The following is a 23,076-nucleotide window of genomic DNA, read 5'->3' on the forward strand; positions in this document are numbered from 1 at the left end:
GAGAGGGATGGGTATTAGACCACGCCCAAATATGACTACACCCAACTTTCTCCAGGCACCCTGATCAGGGGTCACTCCTGGCACTGCTTAGGGATGAATGAGGGATCAGCTTTGTGCAAGGCAAGAACTTAACCCTCTTTACTATTCCTCTGGTCTCATTTTTTGTATTTATAAACATACTTATTATATGGGCTGGAGCAATAGCACAGCAGGCAGGACGTTTGCCTTGCACGAGGCCCACCCGAGTTAAATTCCTCCACCCCTCTCGGAGAGCCCGGCAAGCTACCGAGAGTATCTGGTCCACATGGCAGAGCCTGGTCAGCTACCCGTGGTGTATTTGATATGCTAATACCAGTAACAACAAGTCTCACAATGGAGACATTACTGGTGCCCACTCAAGTAAATCGATGAGCAACGGGATGGAGCGGTACAGTGACCATGACTTATTATTTGCTTTTCTGAAAGTGCTATTTCATGTTATCATCTTATATTTCATTTACCTTTACTACATTATTATGTTCTTTATACAATTTACTGTTTCATTATTTGAAACTAATTATTAATTTCTTAGAGCATTTTAATTTTTATTATAAAAATGCTCAACCAATATTTATGACTCTTCTACTTGATATTTAGGAATATGATTTTGAAATTGTATATAGGAGCAGTTGAGGTCTGTCCTGTTTATTTGCCAAGCAATATTTTGTGAACAAATGTGGAATAGTAAACAATTTAAATTACAAAATTTAAGCATGTTATGTTGAGTACTATAAGACAAGTCAAACACGAAAGGTATTGATAAAGATATGCATTCTTATGCAGGGCTGCATGCGATAAGACAGTTACTGTTTATTAAAACAGGTACCTTTTCAATTAAGAACTAAATGCTGGAAAAACCTTAAATATGTTTCAGAAAATATGCACTCTGATCCAAAATAGGCTCTGGTTTAGGACAAATAGAAGTTTAATATCTGCACTAAAGTGGCAATGGAGTTGTGCAGAGTCCCTATAACATCTTAGTAGTCTCCACTTGCCTTGCATGTGGCCAACCTGGGTTTGATTCCTCCTTCCCTCTCAGAGAGCCAGGCAAGCTACCAAGAGTATCCCGCCCTCGTGGCAGAGCCTGGCAAGCTCCTTGTGGTGTATTCTATATGCCAAAAACAGTAACAAAAAGTCTCACAATGGAGATGTTACTGGTGCCTGCTCGAGCAAATTGATGAGCAATGGGATGACAGTGACACCGTGATACAGTCCAACTTATGCTGGTGTTGCTTATTAACACTAAGGTAAGATGCAGAACAAGTCTTTTCTCTCCCTATTTTTGCCTCTGACTTAGTACTACCTTTCTTCAATTGTGCAACATTTTTTCTTGGCAGCATCAGACAATTATCACTCCCTATAGAGAAACTAAGACATTTTCTCTACCCTAAAGAGAGCTGGGGAGAGAAACTTGCTAGAAAAAATATGTCCTAAACAGGATTTTGTAAACAGAGTGATCAAACCTATAATGATCATTTCCCTAATCTCTTCTGAATTGCCTTGGAAAATGGGCCTTCCAAGAGATAGGATATCACATAAAGGGAAACAACTAATTTTTCAACTAGATATTAGGAATTCAGAACCTCAAACATCTCAGGGACTTGGGTAAAATGGAGTTTTAGAATATTTTGAATATTGAATATGACAAATTACAAATATAAAATCTAAAAATTCAAATCACCAAATAAAACACACATGCTCTGTATATGTATTATTATTATATTTGTTTCAGATAGTATCTAAAACACACATACGCACATATCTAAAACACACAAAACACACAGACACACACATAAACACACAGACACACATGAACAGATGTATTAACATTTAACTGATTATTTTGTGACTCACTAATTTGGAACCATTTCCTTCTGAGGAAACTTAAATAGAAATGAATTGCCAATGATACTAATTCATCCTGATTGGGAAGATACAGAAATCCTTTAGCTGACCCACAAATTGCGTTTTTTCTTTCCATTATTCCTTTTTCCTTGACACTGGGAGATGACCATCTGTCTTGACTAATTCAATAAATTATATTCAAATTTAAATAAATGATCCAAGAAGTGTTATATCTTGTGTTCTTCCATGAATTTAATATATTAATAGGGCCTCCTTGTCCTGGAGAAGCATGAATTTTTAGAATCCAGGCATAATGTTTTGGGTGGGGGGGAGGCACTCTTGGGACAATCATTGTTTATTTGGATAAAAGAAATTTTTTATTAAACCTGCCGCATCTAGTAGATTGTACAAAGACTATGATTCGTCTGCTAGAGCACACACATTTAAGACTTTAAAAGGAAGCAGACAGAGTTTGTTTATTAAGAATCCTTAATATTCCTTTCTAATGAAAAAATCGGATTTTAAAACACAATTTTCATGTATTCACTGTTGTGGAGTCTCGCGTCTTTCAATAACAATTTTAGATTCCTTTTCACTGCCTCTATCCTAGAAGATATTATTGTCAAGCTGTGCCTTCAATAGAACAGGCATCTTCTTTTCTGCTTTATATTTAAGTACCTTGGCAATTTAGATGCTTTGGGTCTTAACACTAACCTACCTATTGCTATGATGCAAGCTGTTCCTATGGACACATGGCTTTATGCATGTGATTATCAAATATATACTTAACTGCCCCCAAGCTGGGATAATCATGTTGATAATCATTTGTTTGCCAGGACTGACAGATTGGGCAGATAAGAACCCATCTGGAGCTACTAAAGAATGAGAGTATTATTTAAGGTTATGACAGGAATTTAGAAGCAGATGAATTAATGTAAATGGAAAAAGCTTAACAACCTCATTTATGAAGAGAAATCAACAGTGCTGTATTATAAGCATAAAAGAACTAGAAAGAATATACACAATTTTTTCATGCGATTGCATATTGTATAGATAGTATGCAATATGTGAATTTGCATCATAACTATAATATTAAATATTTTATCTGGATTATTATGGTTAGTTTTCTTTAATTACCCCTATGTGGCAAAGCTGTCTATGAAATATAATCTCCATATTTTAAATAAACTTTTCAATAATTTCCTAAAAATTTCTTGTATTGAGAAATTATTTAGAACTCTAAGGGATTTTACTTTCCTTAGGTACCATTAGACTTATTCATAAATTGTCTATTAATTTAGTAGGTTTTGTGCTAACATCATTGCATTAGTTTCCTGGGGCTACCATAACAAATTACCATAAACTGAATAGCTTGAAATGCAGCAATGTGTTCTGTCACAACAGGAAGCCCAATAGTAAATGAGAAACTAATTTGTGATTGGCCACTTCTTTATTTCTTCCACTTTTTTCCTCGGGAAATACAAATGTTTGGTATCCATTATTCAACACTTGCTATCAAGTATGATACCTGATTCAGATTATCTAAAAAATGAACCTTAATTTTAAAAACAAATTTAGATGAGGTGTTGAGCTTGCAGAATTAACAAATTTTTAATGGAGTGAGACTTTGGGGGCTCATAGAATAAAGTGAATATATGTTATACTATGATGAATAAAAATACTGATGTCTCAAGAGACAAAATATAGTTGGTTGAATTATAGTTTTCCCAAATATTTATATATATAGCAAAAGATTAAATTATTTATATAGAAAATTATTTATATAGAATATTTTTCTTGGATTAACCCAATGGACTTTGAATCCAATGACAGTTTTTCTTAGAAGAAAGCGAGGGAATATTTAGGGAACAGGATGAGGTGGGAGGGTAGGGGGAGAGATATCACAGTGTGTAGAGCATTTGTCTGGCATGCAGAAGACCAGGGTTGGATCCTCGAATCAATTTAGTTCCCTGAGCACCTCTAGGAGTGATTCCTGAGTGCAGAGTGAGGAATAACTTTTGAGCATCACTGAGTGTGCCAATCCCCCTCACACCACACACACACACACACACACACACACACACACACACACACACACCTAAAAAGAAAAATAAAAGAAAACAGGTATTGAGATCATGGAAACAGAGATTGGGGTGGTGTGGAGACAAGCCAAGGAAAGCCTGGAGTCAAAAGAAGCTTCAAGAAACAAGGGATGTATATTCTACTAGAATCTAAGGAGAAAGAACACTCCCTGCACACCTAGCTTGCTTTCAAACATTTACAGTTCAGTTATGCAAAATAATGTGTATATACCATTTTATCCCTTTATGAGGGGTTGTTAGAGGTGTTACAGGAAACTAACAAAATGATTTGCTAAATTTAGAAGTCATGTTTTTCTTTTAATGTGTTCCAATGTTTAAATAGTATCACGTCATTCCTTATTTACATTTTGATAGATTTCATATTGGGTGACTGATTTTGATATAACTGAAATCATTACTGTTCCCACATTATCATTTTCTGAAATGCAAATTATTTTTATATTTCACCTCTATTTTAAATATGCATTAGCAACCTACACACAGGTGCACACAAACACACACACAAAACTTTCAATGATATTTATTTACACTACTTTAAATCTTATTGCTTTATATTATTTCATATCTTGTCATAATGTCTGCTATCTTATTTCTTTTAAAAATGACACCTATGCATTATTAATTTTATGAAATTATCTTTCTGATTTTATTATTAATTTTCAATTTTTAATCATATTGTTAGGTCTCATTTTATCATTCTACTTTCCTTCCTTCTTTCCTTCCTCCCTTCCTCTAAATCTCCCTCCTTCTATTTCTTTTCTTTCTTTCTTTCCATCTTTTCTTTCTTTCTTTCTTTGTCTCTCTTTCTTTCTTTCTCTCTCTCTTTCTCTCTTACTCTTTCTTTCTTTCTTTCTTTCTTTCCTTCCTTCCCTCCTTCCTTCCTTCCTTCCTTCTTTCTTTCTTTTTTTCTTTCTTTCTTTCTTTCTTTCTTTCTTTCTTTCTTTCTTTCTTTCTTTCTTTCTTTCTTTCTTTCTTTCTTTCTTTCTTTCTTTCTCTCTCTCTCTCTCCTTCCTTCCTTCCTTCCTTCCTTCCTTCCTTCCTTCCTTCCTTCCTTCCTTCCTTCCTTCCTTCCTTCCTTCCTTCCTTCCTTCCTTCCTTCCTTCCTTCTTTCTTTCTTTCTTTCTTTCTTCCTTCCTTCCTTCCTTCCTTCCTTCCTTCCTTCCTTCCTTCCTTCCTTCCTTCCTTCCTTCCTTCCTTCCTTTCTTTCTTTCTTTCTTTCTTTCTTTCTTTCTTTCTTTCTTTCTTTCTTTCCTTCCTTTCACTTAATTTTTCTCAGTGAAATAACTTGCTGCATAATATACTACATACATACGTTTAGATAATGCAGACCTGTGTACACCTCCCCTTAGAATGCAAGCCCCCTTCTTTTTATGATATGTATTAGGATTTTATCCTGTCATTCTGTACATTCAAGTCCCATGACATATTTTCCTTATTATTTTTGTGTCTTATTTAGTATCAGTTGCTTTGTTTTAAATATCAATATTTTATTTTAGTATATATTGCACTTCTATTTATAATTTTTTATATTTCTTTAGTGATCACCTCTATGATTTTAAATATAGATGTTTAATGTTTTTCTTTTTTTTTTTGTTTTTGGGTCACACCCGGCGATGCACAGGGGCTACTCCTGGCTCTTCACTCAGGAATTACCCCTGGCGGTGCTCAGGGGACCATATGGGATTCTGGGATTAGAACCTGGGTCAGCCATATGCAAGGCAAATGCCCTACCTGCTGTGCTATCGCTCCAGCCCCACAATGTTTTTCTTTTAAGAATAATTATAAGTACATTCATAAAGCTGGAAATAAAAATGAGTATTTTAGTCTAGAGAGATAGAAAAAGGGTTAAGAAACTTACTCACATGTCATTAACCCCACCCCTGGCACCAGAAATGGTCCCCCAAGCACTTCCTAGAGTCACGCCTCAGTACAAAATCAGGAAGAGTTACAGAACACAGTCAAGTACAGCCCAACTCCTTGCTCTTACCACCACAAAATGAATATTTCTAGTTTTCCCAACTTCCTTTATATAATAATAGAACTTTAACTATTATAGTGTCAAGTATGTTTATAGAGCTAAGCTTTTGATTTATTGACTCTGATGTATGATTTTTGATTTCTGGTATGAGTAAAAGAGTCACAATTTTATTCCACATGTAAATATATAAGAGTTGTATTGTTTCTATCTTTCCAGGACCAACACTGGATACACAGCACTCTATTGCTATGGTGAGATTACTAATAGTACTCAGTGTTCCCTTAATCATTTTCAGCATTGCTCTTAGTATAAGCTAGATGGTGGATTCCCCGGGAAAATATTTCCTCATTTTGACATTCAAAACTGTATACCTGCCTTCTCCATACTAAACAACATATATATCAAGATAGTAAGAACTCAGTGAATGCTAATTTTTCTGAGTTTTCAACACATACTATTCCATGCATGTTTAATTTCGAGTAAAAGAAAATAGCCTAGTCTTCCTTCCTGTTTTAGAAAAAATCCATTTTTTTAAAACTGTGAGGTTAGACAATGTAAGAAATCCCATGCCACTAAACTCTGACATCGTTTAATATACCAATGCTTCGTGTCTGCTCATTTTTGCCCAAGAGAAAGAACATTATCAAATTCATCTTCATATATTGGTTATCTGGCATAATCCCTAGCTCATGGTGTGATTAATATCCTTTGCTAAATCTCAAATATAGCTAGTTTCACAGTATATACTATAGCGCTGTGACATAGTTCACAGTTGGAAAATGAATTGTTCCATATTGTTTCTATTATGGTATCAAATGTTAATATGTGTAAACTAACTAACACATATTGGCTCACTCTATCATCACAGTGTATATTCCTCCAGAGTTACAAAAAAAAAATGGAAACCAATCCATAAAAAGTTACATAACTTGGCCAGAGTCCAGCCTATAAAAGGCATGCATGGGATTTGAACACAGGCAGTTCAATTCTATAGGTTATATGGTTAAGCACTGTGCTATAAAGGCTTAAATATAGAAAATGAAGAATGTGAGTTTATTTTTTTATCAAACTAGTGCATATATTTTGTAAAATATAATGCCCAATTTTTAAAAGATGCATATTTATATCTACTCAAATATTCATAACATTGAAAAATAAATTGATAACTCCATTAATTCAGGTTACCAGATCTCTAAGTATCTTCATGTTCCCTTAGTACATAGAAGCACATAGCTATGAAGTAGTCATGTGTGCCAAAGTCCTTTACAACTTGCCTCTCCTAGAACTACTTTTTTTGGTATCATTTTACTTCTGTCAGCAGCAGGAGACTCGCACTTTTCTTTAGTTAGTGCTCTGTATTTTATTGTAGCTCCTATCAGTAAGTTGACTCCAAATTCCATCTTAAATTTTAGTTTCTTAATTTCACCCTATTACTCTTAGTAATTGCTTTCACATATCATTACTCTTTCTAACTTATAAAATAATACTCACTGCTTTTTAATATGAACATATTTCACATTCCTGTAGATAATTATCATCTTTCCTATCAATCATTCTCCAGCCAGCTCTACATATCTGCAACTTTTTAATTGTTTCTCATTAATCACTTTTACTATTCATTAAATCACACTACAGTATTCTTCTTCTGTAACTATATAATTATGATATATAGAATACTAAAAATATAATTGAAAAAAATTTCTATAGTATTTTGAGATTTTCAAGACATTTCTGAAACGTTTATTTACATAAAATTAAGAAAAACACCCCTCATGAGCTTTCTTCGATCCAACTTTATATTACGTTCAGGTCTTCAAGTGTAGGAATAGGGAATAACAACAGAACTCAGTAACCTTTTAATAAATGAAATATATCACTAAAATCATACCAAAAATGGACAAATCCTAAAGTAATTATATGTAAATATACATGTTTTATTATAAATATATATATATTATAAAATATAAATGTACAAATGAGCATATATATGTATAGTAATGTGGAGTAGCACCAGATGTCATTTATTTAACAAAATGAGTATTTTAAAGTTTAGCATCTTGTCAAATCATAATAAAGATGATACAGATTTGAATGCCTTCTTAAATTTTAAAATACATTTTTACAACTTCTTATGTTTACTCTTATAATATGTCAAAATTTATATGAGAAAAAAAGTATGTCATTATTATCATACAATTTATAATATGAACTTTAGTAAAAGAATACTTTTAAAATTTCAAATTTCCTGGTTGCAAATATCGTTGTCAGCCAGGATACATTAATGGACTCTTTTACTTTCCAGACCAGTCACTGTGGTTATTTTACTTTCTTCTTATACTTAATGTTACTCAATATTACCCAAATGCAAGAAGAAGAAAATATTCTCTCACATTATTATACATGTATATGCCCATCGTGTCTTTTATCTTTTATTTTTCTGTATATTTTTCTGCATATTTTTCAATAAAAGTGTATCATTATCTTTGTAACTTTTTACAAAGTGTAACTTTTACAAATATATTTTAGCTACACATATATTTTTTCTGTTTTACAAATTATGGTGAATATTTCACTAATTTTCTGGGGTGTTTTTGAGTTTGACCTAGCATTTATCAGGGTTTAACCTGACTATTCATGCTGGACAAACACCATAGTACCTGGAAAATGGTTTTTATATATTTTATATATAAATTTTATATAAATTTATATAAATTTAATATTGAGTAATATTAAGTATAAGAAGAAAGTAAAATAACCTCACTGAATGGTCTGGAAAGTTTAGCATAAAATTTGTGCAAAATGACGATAAATAGAAGATAAAAAAGAAATATAAATATTGAGTTACTAAGGTAGGTATTATCTAGAAATACCTTTTTGCCTCATTTTTTACTTTGATTTGTTAACTTCTCAAAACTAGCATGAAGTACTTCAATATCAAAAACAGGAGATTAAGATTGATAGGTGTAAATCTATAAGTACAGAATATGTTTTACCTAACTATAGAGCACATGTTTCCACTATAGTACTTTACCTTGAAGGCCATATTCAAAAATTTTGGCTTTAAGTTGGTAGGCCTATGTTTAGTGAATTAAATGAACCTGGAAGGAAAAATGTCATATTTCAAGAGTGTGGAGAATAAATAGGATGATCTTGGATTAGAGAAAAAGAATGGAAACACTATTGCAAATAACATACATTTATAAAGAAAGCACAGGTAGAGAGCCTGCTGAGAAATAGTACCTCCCAGGCTACCAGGGTTTATGTGAAATGAAAAAAAAAAATGCTTCAACATGCATTCATCCTTATCTTTCCCCCCCCCCTTTCCACCCAGTCAGGCTCCATTAAACAACAAATGAAAGTTATCAGAGTGTATTTACAATGTACCACACCATGGACCAGTGAATTGAACTTGGCAATTTTCTGATGAAGGAATGATATGTACAGAAATGTGCAGACACTCATGCAAGTTGATTTATAGAGCGGTGCTGATTTTGATCTTTGTAAAGATTTAGCTGTTCTGTTTGCTGGCTAAGGTGAAATTTCTCAGGGATAAAATAAGGCACAAGTTTTAAAGCTCTGGTTTATCCATTTCCTACCATCTGAATCATGGCCTCTTATTTGATAAAATATTATAAATTACATAGCTGAGTTTTAAATTTCTATTTGAATACAAAGCACATACCCAGTTAAGCAATTCTTATACTGTTGATATTAATCTGAATGATAAAAAATTAAGATGAATGCAAATTTAATATGTAATCAATACCCAAGGCAGTATAGACTGCATTGATTTTCTTAGGGGAAAAAGGTGTAAAAAACAATTTGAATTCATTCATTGAAAATTTCCATTTAATATACACCTGGGACTGGAGTGATAGCACAGTGGGTAGGACATTTGCCTTGCAAGCGGCTTACCCGGTTTTGATTTCTCTGTCCCTCTCAGAGAGCCCGGCAAGCTACCAAGATTATGCCGCCCAAATGGCAGAGCCTGGCAAGCTACCCATAGCATATTCAAGATGCCAAAAACAGTAACAACAAATCTCACCATGGAGACATTACTGGTGCCCGCTTGAGCAAATGGATGAACAACAGGATGACAGTGCTACAGTGCTACAATACATGCCTACTACGATTCAAGTAATTGAAATATTCTCGTTTTAAAATATCCATAATTCTTTAAGCAATATAGCATGAGTGAGTTTATATATATTTGTGTATCACTATGTATGTGAATATTTTACCTTTGTTTTTACAGACTATATTAAAATTAATTGCATCCCTGCTAATGGCAAGATTCGCACTGTTCTTAATTTTGTATTTTATACAGGTATTTTAGGTCCTTTTTATACTCACATCTTTTACCCTTGCTATTCTGCAAATATTTTATAATTTTTCAGTTTTATTGATTTTCAGAGAGCAATCAAGTGTAAATTGTACAGATTATTACAAACATAAGTAAAACTGTTAGCTACTACTATCTCTTATCTGATTTTTTTTTTTTTTTTTTTGCTTTTTGGGTCACACCTGGCAATGCACAGAGGTTACTCCTGGCTCTGCACTCAGGAATTACCCATGGCACTGCAAAGGGGACCTTATGGGATGCTGGGAATCTAACCCAAGTCGGCCGCGTGCAAGGCAAACGCCCTACCCCCTGTGCTATTGCTCCAGCCCTTATCTGATTTTCTTAAGAGAAGGATCAAACTTGCAGACTCTACCTTAGTGCTATTGATGTAAATTTATCATGCACTATTTTTTGTTTTTAAATTACCTGTTAACCTTTTGCCCTTTCATTTAAAAACATTGTAATATTCTCAACAATTTCCATCTTTATTATATTGTTTTTAAATATATTTCTTTCCTATCTTTTCTCTCTCGCATCACAAGTTTGCAAAAGAGAATTGCTATGTTTCTCCTCCCCACCCACTTATTTTCCTGTCACTTTGCTCCACTCAGATTTGTTTTTTCTCTACAGGTATCAAGTATGAACAAGTAGTTAGTATGAAAAAGGAGGCTTTAAAGATTGGCTTCCCAGTTTCATTTTTCTAACAGATTCTTCCTGAGTACAATTTGATTTTTAATCAGTCTGTTATTATGTTTCTTTCATTGTAATTGTTTCTCTTTTTATTAGTGAAAGCAATAACTCTCCTCAATTCATAACATCCTGGTGCAATTTAAAGACACAATAATATGTATGCTAACTAAATCAATACAAAAAAGATCTGCCTAACGGAGCAAATATTAGTTCCTGTTATTATGATGATGACAGTAACAATGATGAAGATGATAATGACCCTGCTTCCTTTTTTTCCATATCCAAATAATATCAATCTAATTATTCACTTTTACAGAATTATACATTTCATAGATTATTACCTTCCCAACATATAAAATTGAACAAGGTGTTGTGTAGTCTTTTGTCTATCATTTCGTTATTTAACACCTTATTCTTTTGACTAAAGTTTAAGTTTCCTTCATTGGTAAACTTCTTTCATATCTTTCCTATTTTATTAAACTTAGTTCAGGACTATCTTGGCATGTCTTTCTTTCTTTCTTTCTTTCTTTCTTTCTTTCTTTCTTTCTTTCTTTCTTTCTTTCTTTCTTTCTTTCTTTCTTTTTTTCTTTCTTTCTTTCTTTTTTTCCCATATCTGGTGTTTTAGAATTCAAAGTTTATCTTTATAAAAAGAATCAGTCATTTTTTTTTTGCTTTTTGGGTCATACCCGGTGATGCACAGGGGTTACTCCTGGCTCTGCACTCAGGAATAACCCTGGCCCTACTCAGGGGACCATATGGGATGCTGGGAATCGAACCCCTGGTCAGCCGCGTGCAAGGTAAATGCCCTACCCACTGTGCTATTGCTCCAGCCCCAGAATCAGTCATTTATTTAAGCTACCCAATTGGAAGCCATCCAGAGAATGAAAAGTAGGTGGTGTGTTTATTTTGCAATATGTATAGTTATTCATTCATTATCCCAATACTTATAGAATGCCCACTTTATTTTAGGAAACATGATAGAATTTAGAACACAGAGACCTAGATTTAAAAAAAAAAAAGAAGTCATCTTAGTTTAGGAAAATAGCTCAGCATTAGGAAACTTGCATGCATGGGCTCTATGCTTGAGCCCAGCACTGTTGATAGATGAATAAATACATAAATAATATACAGCCTACTCTCATGTAACTTTATCAACAGCTAATCAGAATAATTGACATTAGCTTGCTGGTAACAGTCATGTTCTCCCTTAAACACATAGCGTTCTTGCTTATGTTTATGTGCTTGCCGTTTTTACTCTTTGATGCCATGTTCACAGTTAACACATTTTCCCACTTTCTCTCCTCTCTTATCTTTATAAGCAAGTTTCAATAAAAATTATCTTGCTTCACACATGGAATATATACATATATGTGTTGTTGGGAAGTGATTAGTTCATAGTTGATCTCTCTCTGATTTATATCTAGATATAAATATATATACAGAGAGAAAAATGTTTCCTAATATAAAGTGGGCATTTGATAAATATTGGGATAATTAATGATTGAATAACTGTATATGTATATACATTACAAAATAAACACACCCCCATTGTATCTATATATAGGTAGATGGATAGCACTGTAGCACTGATAGCACTGTTGTCCAGTTGTTCATTAATTTGCTCGAGTGTGCACCAGTAACATCTGCATTGTGAGACTTGTTGTTACTGTTTTTGGCATATCGAATGTGCCAATGGTAGCTTGCCAGGCTCCCCTGTGTGGATGGGATACTTTTGGTAGCTTGCGGGGCTCTCCGAAAGAGACAGAGGAATCGAACCTGGATTGGCAGCATGCAAGGCAAACGCCCTACCCGCTGTGCTATTGCTCCAGCCCAAGGTCGATGGACATATATATATATGTATATATGTATATATACATATATATATGTATATGTATACATATATATATATACACAGAGAGATGACTGTGACCTAATCATTTCCTTTTAATATTCCTCCAATGGTCTTTAAGAGGGCACTGAGGCTGTGACTCAATGTAGAGCTCATGTTTTCCATGTGTGAGAAGTTGTGTTCAATCCCACTACCAAACATAAAAATAAAAGGTTTTCCAACATATAAAATTGAACAAGGTCTAGTGTAGTTTTTAATCTATCATTAAATTAATTAACTCCTCATTATTTTGGCTAAAGATGAAAGGATATTGCTTAATTCCGTAAGTGTGCCGAATCCTATCCACTTCAGAATATTGATGCATTCTCTTTCCTCTTCTCAGGATGCTTCCACATTTTAAATTAAAAAATAAATTGTGCTTCCCCTTTTTTATTTGTGCATTGATTTTTTCATTGTAGTTGACTTCAGTTGTGCTTGGTGATGCTCAGATCTTACTCCTGGCTCTGTGCTCTTCCTCATTAGGAACCACAGTGTTGCCAGTGAACAAATGTGGGACAGCTGTACACAGGACCAGTGCCTTTATCCCTATACGCTTTCTCTCTCTCTCTCTCTCTCTCTCTCTGGGATCTCCTTTGACACTTTATCTCACCTAACCAACTTCTAATTTTCTCAATTAACTGCCAATACAAATTAGAAAATATCAAAAATGCTATGCATTTCTCTAATAGCACTGCATATTTCTCTTTCATATAAATGTTTGTTATAATTGGTGTAGAGAAGAATGTGATATTTGACTGTTATTACAGATTGGAAGATTTATGCAGATAGACACAAAGTTTAGAGCTAGCAAGAGACTATAACAGATACGGTGCTTGCCTTGTACACAACCTGTCACTGTCATTGTCATTTTGTTGCTCATCGATTTGCCTGAGCGAGCACCAGTAACACCTCCATTGTGAGACTTGCTGTTACTGTTTTCTGTTTTTGGTATATCAAATACACCACAGGTAGCTTGCCAGGCTCCCCCATGTGGTCGAGATACTCTTCATAGCTTGTCGGGCTCTACGAGAGGGATGGAGGAATCAAACCCAGGTCGGTGGCATGCAAGGCAAACACTCTACCCGCTGGGCTATCGCCCCAGTCCTTTCTGGATTTGTACACAGCCTATCTGGATTTTATCCACGGACCACCACCAGGAATGATCTCTGAGCTCAGAGCCAGGAGTAAGCCATGAATAAACTAAGTTTAGTTCTGCTCATCATTGTATAACTCATATGGAAAACAGAACTTGGTATATAAGAGGCACTTAAAACAAATACATTTGTTAAAGGAAAATATCAAAACATCACCCATTTACCCATATTTGACTATCTTGGGATAGAAAGATTAAAATGATAAGAAGGTCTAAATGAAGATAACAAAATTTTACATAGATTTTGTAAATCTATGTAATTCTAGTTTGTTGGATTATTGATTATTCTAGTTTGTTGGAAAATATGTTCATGAAACAACAAGCAAAACTTCAATTTACGTCAATGTAGCATCAGTGATTATAAAATAATCAGATACCAAATTATGTAATTAGAAAAGAATATACAAACCAAACAGATAAATATTTTATAGACAGATACACATCAATATATATACAAACACAAAATGATACAATTTTTTTGATATAATCTAGTAAATCCCCTGAAGGCATTATTTAAATGTACAAATTTTCCACATTACTCTAGTCTTTCTGAAGAACAAAATATATATAGGTCTTAATGTCATCAGATTTCTTTTTTTAAATTTTTTATTAGAGAATCAATGTGATATACAGTTACAAACTTATGAACTTTTGTGTTAGCATTTCACTCATACAGTGATCGTTTATCCATCTCTCCACCAGTGCCCATTCACCTCCACCAATGTTTCCAGTATCCCTATTACCACCCCTACCACATCCCCACCACCCCACCCTGCGTCTGCCGCAGGGCATTCCCTTTTGTTCCCTCTTCTTTTTGGTGTTGTAGTTTGCAATACAAGTATTGAGTGGCCTTCATGTTTGGTCTATAGTCTACTTTCGGCTCGCATCTTCCAATCCAAATGAGTTCTCCCAACATCCTCTACTTGGTGTTCCCTTCTCTATTTGAGCTGCCTTTTCCCCCAGCATGTGAGGCCATTTTCCAAACTGTGGGGCAGACCTCCTGGTCCTTATCTCTCCTACTCGTGGGTGTTAGTCTCCCACTGTGTTATTTTATATTCCACAAATGAGTTCGATGTCTGTCTCTCTCTTTCTGACTCATTTCACTTAAAATAATACTTTCCATGTTTATCCACTCATATGCAAATTTCATGACTTCATCTTTTCTAGCAGCTGCATAGTATTCCATTGTGTAGATGTACCAAAGTTTCTTTAACCAGTCATGTTTTGGGGCACTCTGGTTTTTTCCATATTTTGGCTATTGTAAACAGTGCTGCAATGAACATACAAATGCAGATGTCATTTCTTCTACGCATTTTTGCCTCTGCGGGATATATTCCCAGGAGTGGTATGCCATCAGACTTCAAAGCTAAACTAATTAATCTTTTAAGAAAGACAGAGTTGATTGGGGTGAATTTAAAATTTCCCATATCTGGAACCAGACCAATATTACAGAGGGTAGGGATTTGTTGCCTTGCATGTGGCTGATCAAGGTTCGACTTGCAGCATCCCATACAATTCCCTAGACCAGGAGTTATTCCTGAGTACAAACCCAGTGGTAATCTTGAGCATTGCTGGTGTAGCTCCAAAGCACACTGACACAAAAATTCAGATCTAATTTTCTGTATTCCAATTCATTTTCAAAAGAGATACATTTAAAATTTTGTTTTTATTTTTTTGGTTTTTTTGCTTTTGGGGTCACACCCAGCAATGCTCAGGGGTTACTCCTGGCTTTGCACTCAGGAATTACCCCTGGCGGTGCTTGGGGGACCATATGGGATGCTGGGGATCGAACCTGGGTCGGCCGCGTGCAAGGCAAACGCCCTACCCGCTGTGCTATCGCTCCGGCCCCGATACATTTAAAATTTTAAAAAGTAACAATATTAGTTCAATGAAAAACTGTTTAACATTTAAAAAGAACAAATAAATTAGTTGTTTCAAAAAATGAGATTCATGAATTCATAACTTTCAAGGAATAGTTCCTCCCTAATGTGTAGTAGTAAACCTGGTCAAGATTTTTATATCAGAAACACTCTTTGTGTTACTTAGAGAGTACTTTATGGAATAGTACCAATGTTGCAGTAATTTAATTAATAAAATAGGATTTATAATTGATTTGCTATCTGAAAACAAAGATGGGTAGTATATACATCACAGTGCTTATATATCAGATTGTATGCTATTATTATACACCAGGACAATGTATTTCCTGAAAGTTAATGTAAAGAGTCAGATACAACTGTAAGTAAAATGCAACTTTATGTGTAAAAGCAAATATTTTAATTACCTGAAAATATATTATTCATGCAGCCAACAAATTTCAATTCATAGAAAACTGGGTGAGTTGGATAAAGCACCAACAATGTGTTCTTTACCTTTTTCAAGGAAAGAATTCCTTCTCTCGTCTCTTTGTCGGTGGAGATAGAGAATATTCCAACGCCATCACCGTTAATGATGGAGTATGTCATGTCAGCGTTTGAACCCGTGTCTGCGTCATTTGCCTTGATTTTCCCAACAGCTGAACCAACTTGAGCTGACTCAGGAACATACAACTGATAGTGTTCTGAAAAACATTTGATATTAATTTTGCTTCATAAGGCAATGCAGTGATAGATTTAGAAAATAAATAAGCTATATAAATTGCATATAAAATACATTAAGAACATTATAATTAATAATATATAAAATGCATTTTTATTTAAGTTTTGAATGTTTATAATAATGAATATTAAATAATATATTATAAAATAAGTATATATTAAGCATTCTACATGGGAACATTTTACTGATATATGAATGTAAAATGTTTTATTAGCAATATAGCTAAAAGCAGAAAATAGGGGGATTAGATTTATATTTTTATATTGAACATAATTTGAAATTGTCAAGTATTCCTGTAAGTACCAAATATTCCACTAACACAAATTACATTTGAGTTTAATGTATGAGTATTGGAATACCAAGTATAAAGAAAATGAGAGAATTAACTCAATTGTAGAGGGATTGTTTTTCATGCATGAGGCCCTGGATTCAATCCCTGGCACCATAAAAACAACTGTTAAAAATAAGAGGAAAGAAATAGTTAATCTATGACTGTATCACTGTCTTTATCACTGTTATCCTGTTGTTCATTGATTTGCTTGATCGGGCACCAGTAACATCTCCATTGTGAGACTTGTTGTTACTGTTTTTGGCATATTGAATACGCCACAGGTAGCTTGCCAGGCTCTGCTGTGTGGGCAGGATACTCTCTGTTGCTTGTAAAGCTCTTGAGAGGGGCGGAGGAATTGAACCCGGATCAGCCACGTCCTTTGCAAGGCAAATGCCCTACCCACTGTGCTATTACTCCAGTCCAAACCTATGACTAAGAATATTATTTTTACTAATAGACCGGCATGACAGAGCCTGGAAAGCTACCTGTGGCGTATTTGATATGCCAAAAACAGTTAACGAGTCTCACAATGGAGACATTACTGGTGCCCTCTCGAACAAATCGATGAACAACGGGAGGAGAGCGCTGCTGACAGACTTAATTTAGCAAAAGTTGTAATACATGACAAAGTTAGTAAATGCATTTACACTTTTATTTCCCATATACTCCTGATCAGTCTCTAGAAGACATTTAAAGTGCTTTAATAATGATGAAGCTATGAAATTTGTATATGAGTGGACCAACATGGAAAGTAGCATGTCAAGTGAAATGAGTCAGAAAGAGACAGATATAGAAAGTTCACACTCATACGTGGAATATAAAGTAGCAGCATGGGAGACTAGCACCCAAGAGTAGTAGACATAAGGACCAGGAGGTCTGCCCCACAGCTTGAAAACTGGCCTCACAAGCTGGGGGAAAGGCAGCTCAGATAGAGAAAGGAACACCAAGTAGACGATATTGGGAGGACCCACTCGGGTTGAAAGCTGCGTGCCGAAAGTAGACTATAGACCGAACAGGATGGCCACTCAAAACCTTTGTTGCAAATTACAACACCCAAATGGAGAGGGAACAAAAGGGCATGCCCTGCGGCAGAGGCATGGTGGGGTGGTGGGGGTTAGGGTGGGGGTGGTGGGAGGGATACTGGGAACATTGGTGGAGGAGAATGCGCTCTGGTGGAGGGATGGGTAAATGATCACTGTATGACTGAAATGCAAACACAAAAGTTTGTAAATTTGTAACTGTACCCATGGTGATTCACTAATAAAAAAAATTAGAGTGATGTATTTGGGATAAAGAGATATTGGAGTCAGTGAGGATTGTGCCTTGTGTCTAGTTCACCTGGGGCTGATGCCCAGCACGTCGTAAAACTCATGGAACCTCCGTGAAAGACCCCTGATCACAGAGCCAGGATGGCTGTTGGCAATACTGGTCAGAGCTGGCAGTGGTCCCAAATAAATAATAAAATGAAAATGTACGGCCAATAAATTTTTAAACATATGACTGAAATATGAAAAGCTAAATAATGGCTTCAGCAGTTAATGCATATTATGTGTTTGTTAATTTTGATACTATGGATTCTATAGCCAATAATGTTAAAATGCTATAGATTCTGTAAGTCTCACTGATACTTAGGAATATATTTTAAATGTCCCTGACAATAAATATGTACACTGACAGTATGAAATGTTTGGTTTAATCCTTATAATAAGTTATAAGAGTATATGAAACTTATGAAATGCATATAAAGATGCATAATAAATATATTGTCAATTATTTTATCGATATAATATTCATACATGCATTTGCTATAGTAATTTTTATTGAAACTCTCCAATAGCAATATACATACAATTTTAAATAGTATTTATTTTAAATAGTTTCATATCAAAATAAATCAAGAATTTAACAGGACAAGGGCTGGAGTGATAGCCCAGTGGGTAGGGCATTTGCCTTGCACGCAGCCGACTTGGGTTTGATTCCCAGAACCCCTGAGCACCTGGTCCCCTGAGCACCACCAGGAGTGATTCCTGAGTGCAAAGCCTGGAGTAACCCCTGTGCAATGCCGGCGGTGACCCAAAAAGAAAAAGAAAATAATTTGACAGAACATACATAAATAGCTAGGTTCCATAGGCAATCAGATGCAGGGCCATTATAAAAATAATTTCCTAGAGCTGATATTTTGTTAGTTGTAGTTGCCTAACAAGTTTTAAAGTTTTTATTTTTTTGTTTTTTGGTTTTGGTTTGTAGGTCATGTCCAGAAGTGCTTCTGGCTCCACACGCAATAATTACTCCTGGCTGTGCTCAGGAACCATATGGAATCCTGGGGATAATGCCCGGGTCGGCCACATGCAAGATACATGCCATATATGCTGTACTAATGCTCTAACCCTAAAGTTACTGTATCCATTAAGTACGTGGCTCTATTTTTATTTGTTTTTAGATACAATTGTATATCTTGATATGGTATGATATGATATATGTAATATGCATATGTAGATGGACTGGAGTGATAGCACAGCAGGTAGGGCGTTTGCCTTACACACGGCCGACCCTGGTTCGATACCTTCGTCCCTCTAAGAGAGCCTGGCAAGCTAATGAGAGTATCTTACCCGCACGTCAGAGCCTGGCAAGCTAGCTGTGGTATATTCAATATGCCAAAAACAGTAACAAGAAGTCTCACAATGGAGATGTTACTGGTGCCCACTCGAGGAAATCGATGAACAATGGGACGACAGTGTGACAGTGCATATGTAGATATCAAGGACAGAATGGTGATCAGCTGGGCTTTATCAACTAAGATCTTTTCCCATTTCATTTCAAAAACCTTTGAGATACTGTATGATATCAAACATTACTTTATAGTCAAAAGTCTTTACTAACAAAACAATTCATATGTAAAATCCCCTTTTCTGTGAAAACACGATCCTACATGTTAATCATTTTATAGCATTCCCCATATTTGCAAAGCCACTATGCTTTCTGATTGACTGGAAAGCATCATATTTAGGTTTCTAAAACGATTCACTGTTCCTTTTACAATTGGCCAAATCACACTGTCCAATGAACATATTTCCTCAATTTTCCAAACAGAGTTGACAGGTACTTCAGTTTCTCTTCTCTGACAAAGTAAGATAAAGTAGTAGAAAGAGCTATGCCAGTAGCCACATTCCCAAATTTTAAGCTGAAGTACCTGGACTTCACAATTTCAACCTATATAGTTGTTTGTTTTTTTTTAAATTGCATACAGCAAGAACAATGAAATGATCCTTCCACGCTTGGATCATGAAAATAACATGCTTAAGATCTTGAATTATTTTTTCCAATTATTTATTGGATTGGTCCGCTGAACTGTAGCTACCAGTTGATGAAAACCCGGCCGAGCTGACCATATGGCAAGATTCAGGCGCTTTATATCAGCCATGCAAGTTAGCATGAAGCAGAAACCAACCTCACCAAGCCAGAAGAGGTGTTCAGATAAGAGCACAATCCCGTGGGCGGTGACTCTGAGCTCAACAACACACCCCACACACCTAGGTAAATCATACACATATGTCCCATCTACAGAAATAGTGAGATAACCAGTATTGGTTGAGGTAAGCTGCCAAATTTGCACTGATTCTCAATGCAATATATGCTATTCATAGTTTTCAGATATTAGCTAAATTTAAAGAACCCTTTTGAGTTATTTTTAGCCTGCAATCTTTTGTATAATGTCCAGAAGAATTAAAAAAAATAGAAATCAAAACAAAATTGCAAGCAAGCAAATAAAAATATCAGCAAGCTTACAAAATTTAGCATGATTAATAGCATACAAAATAATATAATAAATGTATGTGGCCAAGTATAAATACTTTTATGTGCCACTCCAGATATTATTTTGTAAATGTTACAGTAGTCACAAACGATAAGTTTAACCACTTTGCATAGTCAAATTCCCAAGCTTCTTCTCTAAGTCATTCACATATTTGACATGTATTTGTTTATTTCTTTATAAAATGTATTACTTTATATATTCTGAAAATATTTAGATAGTACACATTTCTATAATTTAGATTTATAGGCATGCTTATGCTTCCTCTATTGTCCTTTGTCACACAAAATATAATTTTCAAATAGAGAAACATATGCATAGTTCTCACCCATTAAAGGCAAAATAGAGTTCTATTGCATAACTTTTCTGAAATTTATTCGTTTTACATTTCTTTTCAAATTTTAATTCTATTTCCGGGCCGGAAAGATAGTATAGAGGTTACTACCTTGCATTTTGTCAACCCAGTTTCCATCCCTGCACCACATGATAGGAGTGATCAGCATGGGGATCCGAAAGGAAGCTAAGAAATGGCAGGTCTGTCCCAACCCTGATCCTTCGGTACATTTACTTACTGTATGTCCTTATGAATATGCAGAGTAGTTTCATAGGTTATTTTCATAAGTGACCCCTTAGATTTCTAATTCATCTTAGATTTCTTCTATCTTTCTTTCTTTTTTTTTTTTTTTTGGTTTTTTGGGTTACACGCAGCAATGCTCAGGGGTTACTCCTGGCTCTGCATTCAGTAATTACTCCTGGCAGTACTTGGAGGACCATAAGGGATGCCAGGCTTTGAAAACCTGTTAGACTGCATGCAAAGTAACCGCATTACAGGCTGTACTATCTCTCCGGCCCCCCTTAGTTTCCTTCAGCTAATACTTTATCCTAAATGACTACATAAAAAAGAAGGCCAACATTTCTATCCCCAATTCACAAATGATCACTTTTATCACTTGTCATTCCATTGATCTTCAATTTGCTCAAGCGGGCACCAGTAAAGTCTCCATTCGTCCCTGTCATGTGCTTATGTAGCCCAGTGGTATCTGCTCGCTCTAGAATAGGAAGAGCCTCACACCATTCATTCAGAGTTTTGACGAAGAAGTCTAACAATTTAATAGGTGGGCGGCCATGCGATCTTTTGACATCCCGTGGAATCCAGTCAGTAACAGCTCTAGTACAGTGATCCTCTCTAAATTGCATTATGTGTCCGACCCATTTGATTTTTGACACATTGACAAACAAGACAGCGTCCCTAATTCTTGATAGTCAACAGAAGTCGGAACTCTGGATTCCTCCTTTCACTTGAGAGAAATGTATTATTCCAAGGATAGTTCTTTTGATTCCTCTTTGGGATACCCAATAGCATTCTCGTCCTGTTTGCATAGGGCCCAGGTCTCTGAGGCGTATGTTAATGCAGGAAGTAGGTAGAGTCAAAAAGATGTGCCCAGAGCCAGAGGTTCTTTGTCCTCTTAACCACTTATTCGACTCTCTCTAAGGTGTTCCACACTCTTTAAGGTCTTCCTCTTGCACAGTTCTGGTGCCAAGTCTTTCCACATGTTGAGTTCTTGACCCACGAGCACATAGCTGCTGCATTCAGAGATGTTAATTCCATTGAGAGCAAATGGAACGTCAGGGATTGGTTCGATTTTTTCATGAACATTGTCTTTGTGAGACTCAGCTGTAGTCCGACCTTTCCATAATCTTGATTGAAGTTGGCTAGCATTTGTGTTGCTGTTTAGTTTATTAGAACGATGTCATCAGTGAAGCAGAAGTGGTATAGTTGCTGACTGGCTATCTTCACTCCCATTCCTTCCCATTCTAGTCATCACATGACGTTCTCAAGGGTGGCACTGAAGAGTTTTGGTGAAATGGTATCACCATGCTGAACCCTCTCTTTATGTCAATGATCACTGCCTGGTAGAATGGTGAGATCCTGGTGGTGAATCCATAATACAGTTTGCAGAAGATCCTGATGTAATGAGTTTGAATGCCCTGTTTGACTAGGGCTTCCATGACTGCTTCAGTCTCAAGAATCAAAGGTCTTCTTTAAAACAATAAACGTTAGACAGAGCGGCGTCTTTAACTCTCACAAAACTTGAATGAGCTTGGTCACTGTGTGGATATGGTCGATCGTGCTGATTCGTTTTTGGAACCTGGGTTGCTCGCATGCTTATCCTTCATCTAGAGTTCTGCCTATTCTATCCAGGATGACTTGAGTGAACAACTTGTAGATGATGGACAACAGGTAGATCCAGAAGTAGTTTTCAATGTTGTGGATATCTCCCTTATTGTACAACTGGAA

The 23,076-nt window shown here is 35.4% G+C and overlaps 1 protein-coding gene across 3 annotated transcripts in view; it reads right to left on the bottom strand.

The window, feature by feature from the left end:
• Positions 1 to 23,076, bottom strand: part of CDH18 (cadherin 18) — a 993,503-nt gene that overhangs the window by 74,637 nt on the left and 895,790 nt on the right. For all 3 annotated transcript variants that reach the window (XM_055131052.1, XM_055131061.1, XM_055131049.1), the window contains one exon: positions 16,410 to 16,597. In XM_055131052.1, coding sequence (XP_054987027.1) covers positions 16,410 to 16,597 — 188 coding nt within the window. The remainder of the gene's footprint in view (positions 1 to 16,409; positions 16,598 to 23,076) is intronic.

This window comes from Sorex araneus, chromosome 1 (assembly GCF_027595985.1).
Source record: "Sorex araneus isolate mSorAra2 chromosome 1, mSorAra2.pri, whole genome shotgun sequence".
Lineage (NCBI taxonomy): Eukaryota > Metazoa > Chordata > Mammalia > Eulipotyphla > Soricidae > Sorex > Sorex araneus.